We start from the raw sequence: 12,966 nt of genomic DNA on the forward strand, positions 1-12,966 counted from the left end.
ACTCCTTTGACCAAGAAGCAGAAGGGCCTGTGCCCACTTGCTTTTGGCTATACCTCATGGCACATGAAAAAGAAACGTGCATTTCCTCTTTGCCTCCCCAATATTTTCTTTTTTGCACATCACTAGGAGTAACTTGAAACAAGTGCAGTCGCACAACTGCTTTTTTCAAGCCACCAAAATATATAAGGTAAATGGTTTCATTTTGATGGTTGATAGAATAAACAAACTTTGGTGGATGTGGTTGGAAGCATTTTTTTCTTTATAGTAACTGTGTTGTACCCTTGAAGTTTACAATGCAAATATCCTTGTTATGACTAACAGACCATTTTAGTTTGTCAGAGCACTGTCATATTTGATGTCAACAGTGTCCTGAAAAGGAATGCTGACCCTAAATGTGAAATGGGTATATATAACTTAAAAACTGAATGGGGTGAGGAATTGACAGTGTTGCAAAAGCTTTTTAACAAATAACCTCTTTGTGAAATGGAGAAAAGCGTTGTTACTTTTCCACTGTGTATGGTGGCTGCTCATCTGTGGAAGATGCTTGATCTAACATTTCACTTATATGGTGATACTCAGCTCGACGCCTGCAGCTAAGTCCATGGGAGAGCAGCGTTGTTAGCAGACTCCTGACGCCCACACATTCCTTCTTGGCCAGAAGTAAAAGTGCAGCAACCTTGTCGGGAGATGCAGGTAAATGAAAGCATTATGAAACTAATTCTGCTTGACTGTACCTTTTAAAAGTCTCTGCAAGACGGTTTTAAAATTAAGCTTGTTGGGATTAACGTCAGGCTGGGTTGGCTGAAGGTTGAATGAACTTGGCCTAACCCTGAGTCTGTCCACTGCTCCTCCTAACCCAGAATTCTGTGCACTACAAGCGGCTGTGCCGATTCTCCCTCCAAGGAGCTTTTGCAGCCCTGCCTGGAGAACTGATGTGGGGACCTTCTCCATGCAAAGCAGGGGCTCTGCCACTGCAGCTCCTTCCCTGACTCAGGCAGCAGTGTGGAAGATTTTCCTGCGTTTTCTTTCTTTCTCATCTCTGAAATTCTTTTTGCTTTTCTCTCTCTTTTACTAATATCAGGATAGAAAATGCTCTAGTTGCTGGTAAGCCATAGAGATGCCCAGGGCTACACACATCTGTTGCCAATATCCTGCCTTTCTTATATATGTATCACTCCATAAATAATTTTGATACTTTTAGAATTGCTAACCTTTTTTAAAAATAGTATTTTAGTTCCCCTTCTCCCCTTGTTTTATATCATCAACAACTTATCAACAGAGTTTTCTCTATGCTGTATTGTTTCAAAACCCTATGTTTTAAAAAATGAAATATCCCAGTAGGATTTCAACGGGCAAATTTGATCCAGCCTTCTTTTATGAACACATAAAAGAGAGAGAAAGAACATTTCCATATCAAGGACATAAGGCACCATCAAGCAAAATGTTCTTAGTCCCTTTTAGTCTCTCATTAATCCAATTGGGATGCATTCAAAAATGCTATTTTGACATCTAGGCAAAGGATGCAACAGTATCATAGCACTAGGGCTATTGATAGGGAGTTAAAGCGCAAGTTGTGCAAAGTCAGGATCGCTTGCTAGCACAACATAATTCCCAGGAAACCCATTATGCTAGCAAGCTCTGTTGACTTTGCACTAATGTTGTCATTCAGTGGACTTCAGTCCAATTTATCCTTAAGGCAACTAGAATTTACTAGCTTTCCTTGACTTGGTTCAGACAACATAGTAACTCACAGTCAAGGGTTGAATGTAGGTTGTTGTTGGATTATCGTGTTGTCTGATCTCAGCCACAGCTTGTTAATCAGAAACAACCCACGAAGAGAGCCCATGGTTTCGGTTCTGAGAACACGATAATCATGTTTCAACAACAACCCTGAGTGTGCAGTATCAGGTTGTCTGTGCCAGTTACTGATTTGTACCCTTGCAGTAGAATCCTGAACCGGTGGTCTCCAGAGTAAGTTCCACTGGGTTCACTGAGGCTTTCTTTCCAGTTAATGTGGAAAGAAATGCACTGTTCATTGAATATTTAGCAGAGGATATTTTGTCCTGGTTTTTTTTTAATTTAAAAGAGGGGGATAAAAACATTAACATTGAGAAGAACACTTCTGTGTGAGAGATTCTGATAAAAATTGCAAAAGAGAGGCTTGTTTTGTTCATTCCTGTTTCATATTTTCAGCATTTCTACTTTGTATTTCCTTCAGCCAGTTTCAGCCAGGCACAAAATTTGGAATATGGCCTAAATAAATTGCAGTTTATCTTTCCTAGTAGCATCCACAACTGAGGGGCAAACTAAACATTTTCAATTTATACTTAAGTTATGCATGGTAGGTTTTGCTTACTCCAGCATAAGCACGTGCTGCCCCTTTCCAGAATGGAACTGTAATGCTCTGGAACAGAGAATATAATCTTTTTTCTTTCCAAAATTCCACCCCTCAATGGCAAAACTGAAGTTGTTTTACTTCAGTCACATCACGAGAAGGCGAGACTCCCTGGAGAAGACATGCCTGGGAAAGTCAAACATAAAAGAAAGGAAGACCAAATATGAGATGGATCCATTCCATGAAGGAAGCCACAGCCTGACGCTTACAAGAGCCGAGTGGGGTTGTGAAGTACAGGACATTTTGGAAGGCATTCCCATGTAGTACTGCCATACGTTGGAGACAACTTGGTGGCAAGTAGCAGCAACACCAGTGAGGAGAAGATTCCCAGAATGAAAATGAGGCGTAGGGGAAGTTTAAAAGTCCCTTCTGGAGTGCCACAGTCCTGGTATGAACCCGGGCCTTGAGCACTTACATTGAAAAAAACAAAAACCCTATCACACTTTTTTCACTATGTGTATACAAAGGTTTAGTTGGCTCTTAATTCCTAACAAAAAGGAAGAATGAAAGAAGCACAGAGGGAATTCCCAGAAGACTTATGAGATGCTTAAGGAAAAAAATCTGGGAGTGTAACCTGGCTTAGAAGCAAATGAGTTAACATTGCAGACTCTCAAGAAAATTAAAATGACCTCAAATGATTCCCCAATGTGACAACTATAATTTCTATCGCAGGATACGCCTTAAAATTTCCCCTCATTTTTTATGTAAATAATTTGACAGGCGACAAAAAGAGACATTAGACTGGAAGGACCCTGAAGAATGTAATAACTTGAATCAAGTCCTGAGAGACTTCAGGAAAAGTCACATGTGTGTTCCAAAATCCAGTGTGTCAAATTCATCCAGGATGATGCTTCCGTCTCTCTCAGTTTTTAGTTAGGAAATTATTGATTTCACAGCTTATATACTACAGTTAAGGTAAATCCTCACTAGGAAATTTTAGTAATATATTAAAAACTCTTTTGAATACTTAAGAATTCCCAGATGCCTTCAGCTTTGTTTCACAATAAAGAACAATAGCAGGAGTGGCAGAATTAAACCTGAAATAATTGAAACTGCAGAAAGAGTCCAGTATGTGTGTCATAAATATATTTTAGGGCTTGTCTGCATGAGGCTTTTAACCTACTTTACCAAAGTCTCTGCTTCAGAATTTTTGATTAAGATCAGCTCATCCCCATGTGTTTTTTTCCTGGGTTTTCTTTCTTTGTCTTTTTGTATGTCCCATTACACACCCTCTAGGTAGCACTGCAGTATAGAAGAATTGTAAAAATACGCAAGCTTCTTGGAGTGCCTTTTCTAAATAATACCACACTTATTTATTTATTTATTTATTTTGATTTATATCCTGCCTTTTTTCCTCAAAGGACTCAAGGCAGCTTATATCATTCTCCTCCTCCATCTTATCCCCACAACAACAACCCTGTGAGGTAGGTTGGGCTGAGAGTCTGTGACTGGCCCAAAGTCACCCAGTTGGCTCCATGGCTGAGCGGGGACTAGAACCCAGATCGCCTGACTCCCAGTCCCGTGCTCTTAACCACTACACCACACTGACTCTCATGGATCACTTTTCTTGATCTTAAAAAAAAGCTGAATAACACGGGAGAGGGCAATGTCATCATGTAGAACACCTACACACTACCACTGATAAGGAATCACCAGTGCACAATAAATGCCTCATACCCCTTAAGCTGCCATCTTGTGCTAATGTTTTGGCGAGTAAGCACCACAGAATTCAACTGGACTTATGAGTAGGCATGTAGTTAGGTTAAGATGTACAATACTTCTACTCAGATACATTTTTGCAGGAAGAAGTAGACCAGCAAAGCAAGCATAGAATTCCCTGTATATGCTTTCTTCTTACAAGAAAGGCTAATACTAATATGTAAACATCATTATGCTGTGTGTAAGAGCTAGGAAGAAGATATAGTAACATGTCTGGTTGCATTTATAAATGTGAGTCTCTTCTGCACAGAATTTCTGAGAGCACCAGTCAAAGTCAGTACACAATGCATAGTTTTATCTTGATTAATGCTGAGTTATGGACCATAAACTAGTAGGGCCAATTCATGTATTAAGTTTTAGGGGATGCTATATGGACTGGGAAAATGGGACGAGAGCACCTGTCCCTACAGAAGATACTGCTGTTTGGGAGTGGAGAAAGAGTAAAATCACTCCTCTTGCTTCTCTGCTCTTTACTAAACTCACTGGAAGTATTTTTTTTTCTCGCTATGAACAGGCTGCCATGTTGCATTAATTTTCCATAAAAAAATAATTTGGGCCTCAGTCCATGTCTTATCTTAGAAATTGTTGCATCTACTGGTTGTTTGATAGCAGAAGGGATGTAGTCCTGTAATATATAATGCAACTGTACTCTGATGCCACTTGAAAAATGTTAAATGTTTTCCATACAAAAGTTTTGGGCTATATAGGTTTTTCTTTGCTGCATCTTTGTTTTGTGGGTTAATTCAAACCTATCCCTCTTACTATTTTAGGTGCTTCTCCTTTCTTTCACATGTGTATACATGTGCATACAAACACACAGAAAATGTATTAAGTCCTGCTCTTTGTCTTGTGGGAGGAGAAGGGGGAAATGTGCAAACTTGATCCTTTACTTGAACTTCCAGAGTCTGGTACATGTAATGCTCAATCCTTGCTTAGCATTAAGTGCAGACTGGTTCAGTGTATGAAGTAGACTAAGACTGGCACATTAAACAACATGTGCAAATTAGATTACGTTACATATGTGCAATACATGGCAATTCTTTTGAAGTGCTTCACAAGTTTGGCATTGACATTTCAGTTGGATTATATTTCAGAGTGCCTCTGCAGAATCGTAGGTGTACAGGGCAATAGCATTCACTGAAAGAGAGAGTAAACAGGAATCGATTAGGGTAAACGGATGAGCTGCAAATTCCATCTTGCATGGGTCTCCACAGATGGCATTACAAACAGACCACAAAAAAGTGATCTAGCAGGATGGATATGCCCTTTCTGGGTTTTCTCTGATTATGTTTTTGCCTGCATAGCTCCACAATAGTGAGCTAAAACAGTTCTTGAATATACAAGCTGCTCCAGATGCTTCAGAGTCTTCTAAAACTTGTCATTTATATATGGGGCTCCATTTAAAAACAAATAATTCAGTGATGTTGGGGGGGGGGAATCCAAGGAGCATAGCCAGTTCACTGGCATAGTGATACAGTCTTGGCACCCTGCCATTTTCAGGGAGCTATCCTGTGGTTCCTAAATGGCTTCTGAAGGGCCTTAAGATATTTTGGATTCCTGGATCAGAGACAGCATGGTAAACCTGAAAGACCTCCCAACCTCCAACCCTTTTCTTCTTCAGGACAGTGCAGAAAAAACTGAACTGGCCATCTGCTCAAAGTTGGGAGCACAATCCCAAAGAGAAGGAAGAGGGGCATATATTGGTGAAGGGAGAAGCCAGGATGCAAATACAACCTGAGGCCTCTCCTGCCTCCTGCCCTTCTTCTCAGATATGCTGTGGCTGGATGGGCAAGAAAGCCCCTCTAATGAAAATGGAGGAAGTGGAGATCACCTCTATGGCCTCTCTTGCTCTGTTTTGGATGGGTTTGGTGTCTCACGCTCATTGCTGCGTCCTAAATGCCCCTGAATTATCTGTGGATAATTGCGTGATAGAGCTGGTCTAGGTCTGTCTCTGTCTCTCTTTGTATTAACATTCCTTTCCTTTATTCTTTCATTTCCTCCTACTCCTTCCTGTTACCTTCTCTTGGCTTTCCTTTAATGTGTTTGTTGAATGTACATGAAAAAAACGCCATACCCTAGTCATCCCCATTTGTCCTCGTTCAGCGTCTTGCAGCCCCATCAGCCCTCTCTCCTTCAAGGCCATAAGCTGTCGAAATTCAGCAGACAGAGCAAAACTCTTTGGCACAACGCCTGATGTGAGGCGTCGGAGGCAGACACATTCGGCAGGGGTAAGCGCATCAGTTACAAATAGACTGACAGCTGCAATGAAGCAGGGCTATGGAACCTCTTTCCGAACAAATGTTGAAATGTTTAGAAATCCTAAATTCTATTTCAGAAACACTTCTAGGGGCTGCATCCCAGTGGTAGATGGGGCTGAAGACATGTGGGGTAGGACAAAATACCAGCAAGTTCTTACTGCAGGAACTGAGCCTTGGGAAAGGCATCTCAACCCCTGGGGGTGGAAGAACTGCACAGAGCTAGGAAACACTGAAAGAGTGGTGGCTGGGGGGAAGGGTTAGGAGCCACGGGAAGCAGCATGGCTCTATTTAAGCCTACACAGCGTGCCTGTATCCTTTAGTCTGCTAAACAAAGTAGCTTACTTAGAGGCAGAATGCATGACGGAAGAATGGGGTCTTACACTGCTATGTCATGAGGGCGCAACTGTGTGGTTAGGAAAGGTCAGCATCTAGATGGCAACAGGTTGGGAAAGACTCCTTTAGGTCAACGGACTGAGGTTATTTTCATTTCCAAACAGAGGGATAATTAAGATTGCAATCAGTTGGGATTAATCAATATTTATTTATTTATTTAAAACATTTCTATCTGTCCTTCACGAGAGCATCTCAGGATGGCTTACAAGCTTAAAATAACAACAACAACAACAACAACAATCAATAATACAATAGACAATATAAGTAAACAGTATAATAAGTACTATCAATAGTAAAAGAAATACAATCAAAGTTTAAAATGAGTGAATCACATTCAAAAGAGAAAGAAAATATAAACAATTAAAATTAAAAAGAGGCGGGGAAAGCAACTGCTAACTTCTAAAATCCCTAATTCTTAAAATGACCTTCGAATAAAAAGGTTTTCACCTGGCGCCGAACCTCTCTGGGGAGTGCATTCCACAGTCTGGTCGCCACCCCAGAGAAAGCCCTGCTCTGAGTAGATGTCCTCTTTACCTCCTTCAAGGAGGGTTCCCAGAGCAGGGCCTCTCCTGCAGATCTTAAGGGACTTGAGGGCATATAAGGAAGGAGATGTTCCTTCAGGTATCCTGGTCCCAATCTGTTTAGGGCTTTATAGGTTAATTCCAGCACCTTGAATTGGGCCTGGACTTCAATTGGAAGCCAGTGGAGCTGGTAGAGGACCAGCATTATATGAGAGTAACGACCGGTCCCTGGCAGCAACCTGGTAGCTCTATTTTGTACCAATTGCAATATTTGGATCATTTTCAAGGGCAGCCCCACATAGAGCGCATTACAGTAATCCAGCTGGGAAGTTACCAGGGCATGTATCATATTCATTTCTGGGTAGCAAGTAACTCATAAATGCAAACCCTTGGTTTATTTAATCCATGATTTGTTGGCTTACCCAGGGATTGTTTTCTCAATCGCTGGGCTAGTTGTCTTCTGACTCCTTTGCCCATTCCTTCCCTGTGTACCAAATTCATTTGTGGTGCTGTAGTACTAAGATATAAAGTGGCTCCTTTGTTTTCCTAAGCCTCTTTCCTACCACCACTGTAGCCTGGCAAGATAACTCATGAATAACCTATCATTCTGAGTTTATGTGCACCACAGTTTACCAGGTTTTACATGAACCAGAGTTCACAGCCCAAGAACAAACCGTGGGTTTTCTTGCTCAGTTGTTCATAATTAGGAAACCATGGCTTGTTATCATGGCTGCATCCATACATCATGGTTAGAGTTCAGTAACCCGTAGCATCATGTTATGTGCAAATCTCATCTTCATCCCATGTAGTAAGAAGGCTGTTTTTCTATGGATGTTGTCACACATTGTGCATGAGAAAAGTGCTCTGCCATCGGCACTGAGCTGATTTATCCTAATTGCTAAATTTTAGAGTAACAGAAAAGAAAAGGAAAGGGGAATTTCATTGTCTCATTCTTCCTCTGGCAAAAAAAGAGCTCATTCACCTACCTTCAGAAGTAAATCATCTCCTTGGTAAGTAACTTCTTGTCACAGTGTGCATTGTCTTAAGCTCTCTTTTGCATCAGTTGTTATGTGCCATCAAGCTGTCCCCAACTTATGGAAACCATGGGAATGAAAGGTCTCCAGAGAGTCCCATTCATGACATCCATGCTTAGCTGTTCTAAATCCAAGGCTGTGACTTCCTTCATGGAGTCAATTCATCTCTTATTTGGTCTTCCTTTTCACATCTACTGGTGTCAAAGTGCTGTTTCCATCATTCAAAATAAACTGCGTATAGAAATGAAGGGGGTGCATATGTCATTTTAAGTGTGTGTGAAAGGAATGTATATGTTATTTATTTTTTCAGGCAGTAGATTATCAGAGAGGCATTAATGGTTTAAACAAGAGTAAACAACGTGTAGCCCATATGGTACTTGTGGCTTCCTATGACCCTCACCACCATGGAAATTCACAGCGGTGGGAAAGAAACAGTCTCTTTACTACAATGGAGCATTAAATGGGTCAAATGTAGCTTGCTCCCAAGCTCAGTTTAACCTGATTACCACTCATTTTTTTGACATTGCCACAGGCAATGCCAGATGTTGCTAGGCTGTGTATGGCCCATGGGAGGGTCCAGGGGACCATTCTCCTGCAGTTGATCACCTCAGGTTAAATTTTAACCTCATACCACATGCTTGAGTATATTGGTTTAAATGGTGACATCAAACCTTATCAGACATTCCACTTGCACTCAGAGACAATAATACAGACAAGCACTTCCCACATCCTCTTACCCACCCACCAGAACTCTGCACCAAAGTGCAACAATTTCAGTCCCTGAAGTTAGGGAAATGTGTACTTCTCATCTGCTGCAGGAGAAACTGCTCTGTTTTATACCAGAGTCTCTTGCACAGTTAATGATTGTGAATGGTATAGTAAGAACTCAGGGTCCAAAGAGCTTTGTAAGTGAGTCCATGGAATCCATGCATATTTAGTAATACCAAAAAGAATTAGTCAGCTTTAGTTTTCTGGAACATACCATTCCATATTGCCACTTACTTGTGAAAGGCAATTCCATTTCAAAAGTCTTCTGCCACAAGACATGGGGAAGGTTGCCCCTGGAGCAACGAAAAGCCACTTTGGAGCCGATGGCATCATTCTTTGGCTCTGAGCCACAAAGAGGTGCTCATAGTGAAGTAGGATACCCAGTTGAGGTGGAACTTTGATCTCTGCAAGAAAGGGAGGAAAATCAAGCCATGCCAAGGTTATGCTCCAGTCAAAGCTTCCCAACCCAGAGTTAGAATAATCCCCTTTTTTTTTTTTTTTTAGTTCCAATAGCAAATGGATACATGTGATTCCCCTCAGAATTCTCACCAGTAATTAAGAAAAGGGAAACAAAAGATTGAAATCTAGTTTGTAACTTCAAATTACTTCTCTGCATTAAATCTTCATACCCTTTAGTTCATTTCCTATTTGCTTGAAAGAGAACATTTAAACTATAAGTTGTAAGTAGAACAGTCTATTTCCTGCTAGCTTTCAGGGAGTCATCCCCCCACATTACTGAACTTCTCATTCCAGAATCTTTGTTTCAGTCAAAATTGGTGAGGAACTTCTGCATAGATCAGGCAATGAGGACTAATCTCTAATTTTAATCTCTGATCCCTAATTTTCTTTTGTTTGCCCTTTATTTCTTTTCCTCCCTTTCCCACCACTTCCAGTTAGGCAAGTGATAATGTTAAATGCCGACACCCAGTAATGGAATGACACCTTAAAAATGGTGGTTAACACTGCTATTACTCTTCCTTTGTGGTTCAAATAGGCATGTTTCTGGATCGTTTCCTCTTTTGCCTGGAGTACCCAAGAAGATAACACATGGATCATCCAGATTTTCTTCTACTCAGCCACGCCCTCCTTCACCTGGCAACATTCGCCCTGTTAAAAATGAGCGCAAATTGGAAAGTGATAAAAAGGAAATACAACAGGAAGTTGAGAAAACAAATGAGGAAAAGGTAGACCCTGGAAAGACAGCTTCAAATCCCAGAGCGCTTGCAAATGAAGAAGGGCTTCCTTGTAAACCAGAGACAACACAAAGTAAGACTTGGCTTAGCAGTCTGCCAGTGTGTTCCTTTCATAATTAACTTTTCTACACACACACACACACACACACACACACACACACACACACACACCATTCCAACAGGTAGCATTTAGAATGTTATTTTGATTCACAAAAATCAGTGGAAGTCATTATGACAGGCCTATTGTTCACTTCATTTAAATGATACAAATAATGTGCACATACGTCATCTTTGCAGCCAGTGCTGACTTCCAATTTTGCAGAGCCCTTGAGCATCAGCACCACCTCCTCACTATTGCATTTTCTGTGGCGGCTGCTGGCACCCATATTTTGCTCAGTTGTTCATCCACCATCTGGCCCTGAGTGAGAAAACCAGCAGGCAAGCAGATGGTAGCTCCCCCTCTTCAGAGATATCACCACTTGCTCGTTTGCCTGCTATTTTCCTGAGAAAGGAATAGTAGGGAAGAAAATCTTCTGGCATCATCTGGATTTGCTCGCTCTCTCTCTCTCTCTCTCTCTCTCTCTGACTAGTACAATCAGGTTAGGACCAATCTCCACTTCAGCTGACCTGGAAAAGACTGGCAAATGGTGGTGGCAGCATCTGATCCTTCTGTGCTCACCCATGGCTTGCCCACAGCCTTGAGTCATGAAGAGGCGGAGCCATGCCAGTTGCCACCATTGTCCATGCTGGTAACCTCTGGGATAGCTTGTGAGCTAGACTAGTCTTCTCCCAATTTTGGAGAAGTGAGGCAGAGCCAAGAACACTGGTGCTGCAGTGATGAGCCACCGGAAACCATGTCTTATCCAGTCATGAGAAGTAGATCCCATATAGAGTTGCCGCAGTGGCTCAGAAACTGAGAAGGAAGAAAAAGGCCATCAAGTGAGATGTTCCTCATGGCCCCACCTTGCAGCCTCCCTTCAACAGGGTTTTAGTGTCCTGTGTTGAGTTTACCTTTTAAATGGCTTTGCCACTTGAAATAATAGAATGCTATTAATAAAATAAAAGGTATATTAGAAACAGTAGCTTTTCTGGGCCACTCCATGAGTTCCTGGCTGAGCAACTGCAGTGCCAGCCTTCAGCAGCTCCAAACAGCTGGGGAGGCGTCTTGTGCTCATGTCGTGCATATTGGTTTACAGGCAGCATCTGGCTGGCTTCTCTGGGACAGGGCACTGGATAAGACAGGTGCTGCTCTCGATCTAGCAGAGTTCTTCTGGTGTTTTTTGTAGTTAATACACACAGATCTATGAAGTTTCTTTACACTGTGCCTGACACTTGATCCCTCTATCATACCATCTATTCCAACTCACAGTGGTGGGCAAATTTACAAGGTTGAGAGGGCCTCCCCCTCCCCCCAGAACTTTTCCCCTGGGCTGCAGTCCTTGGGATGCTGCCTGAAAAGCCAAAAGGCAAAACTACTCCATAGCACTGTGTCACATCCAATGGGCTACATTTTGTTTTGGCACCAGGTAAGTATGGCTATTTCGGTACTTTGTAGTCATGTTGGATGCCAGTCTTTGGAGGCAGTGGTTGCCCACTCCAGGATCTTGGGCAGGGATCTTTCCAGCTCTACTACCTTTCCTCCTCAACTGCAGAATCATGTGCCCTTCCTTATATCCCTCCGTGAAGTACCCGGAGGAGGGCCTTTTCTGTGGTGGCGCCCCATCTATGGAATGCGCTCCCCAGAGAGGTCCGCCTGGCGCCGTCATTATTTGCTTTTCAGCGCCAGGTGAATACCTTTTTATTTAAAAGTTATTTTAACTGTTAATTTATTATTATTGTATTTATAGATTTTAATATATAGCCGAGATGGTACCAGTTTTTACATTATTGATTGTATTTTTATTTATGTTGTGAGCCGCCCTGAGGCTCTGTTGCGATGGGGACAGCATAGAAATGTTTTAAATAAATAAATATATAAATAAATAAAATATCAGTGACCCTTCACATTTAAAAAATTCTGTCTCTTGCACCAATGTGTTTCTTAAAAAGACCATGTGCATCGTTTTGTCTGCAGTGGTGACCATTCTGTCTTACTGTTTCAGCTGCCGCTTCAAGTCCACCCTCTGCCGTTCCAGCTGCTTCACCCTCTTCAGCCTCTGGCAGGCCTTCTGCTGGCACAACAGACCCAGAAGAAGCAACCAGGTTGCTCAGTGAAAAAAGACGACTGGCCCGAGAACAGCGAGAACGGGAGGAGCAGCAAAGAAAAGAAAGGGAAGAGACCGAAAGGTGACCAGCCAACACTTTCAGCATATCTTAAGATGTTTTGGCATGAGTTATAGACCCCAAACCTGAAAAGGAAAGATGCCGAAAAATACCTTAACAAATCGCTAAACCAGCATCATCTGCACGTGTTTTAATATATGGTCTGTGTGGGTAAGCCCTGACTGTCCCTGTGGCCCACACTCTGACTGGGTTCTCATAGCATGATGAGCCAGAACACAGGTTGACTAGGAACTGAGTTAGGGGTTCTTGCTGAATTCTGGGTTGCTCTTTTGTCATGCATACCCAGCTGTGCTAACAAGTCATGGCTTGTGAACCACAAACAACCCAATAGAAGAAGGCCCAGTTTGCTGTTGGGTTCTGAAGCGTGGCTTGTAGTTCATGAACCATGCTTTGTTAGCACAG

At 42.0% G+C, this 12,966-nt stretch overlaps 1 protein-coding gene across 3 annotated transcripts in view; it reads left to right on the forward strand.

Annotated features, from left to right (window-relative positions):
- MAP7 (microtubule associated protein 7) overlaps window positions 1–12,966 on the forward strand; it is a 131,902-nt gene that overhangs the window by 104,639 nt on the left and 14,297 nt on the right. For 2 of the 3 annotated variants that reach the window (XM_044423889.1, XM_044423869.1), the window contains exons 7-11: window positions 580–693; window positions 6,194–6,342; window positions 8,196–8,296; window positions 10,083–10,354; window positions 12,384–12,567. In XM_044423889.1, coding sequence (XP_044279824.1) covers window positions 580–693; window positions 6,194–6,342; window positions 8,196–8,296; window positions 10,083–10,354; window positions 12,384–12,567 — 820 coding nt within the window. The remainder of the gene's footprint in view (window positions 1–579; window positions 694–6,193; window positions 6,343–8,195; window positions 8,297–10,082; window positions 10,355–12,383; window positions 12,568–12,966) is intronic. The other variant, XM_044423879.1, reaches the window with a different exon arrangement.

This window comes from Varanus komodoensis, unplaced genomic scaffold (genome assembly GCF_004798865.1).
Source record: "Varanus komodoensis strain SLA01 unplaced genomic scaffold, ASM479886v1 scaffold1, whole genome shotgun sequence".
NCBI classification, from domain to species: Eukaryota; Metazoa; Chordata; class Lepidosauria; order Squamata; family Varanidae; genus Varanus; species Varanus komodoensis.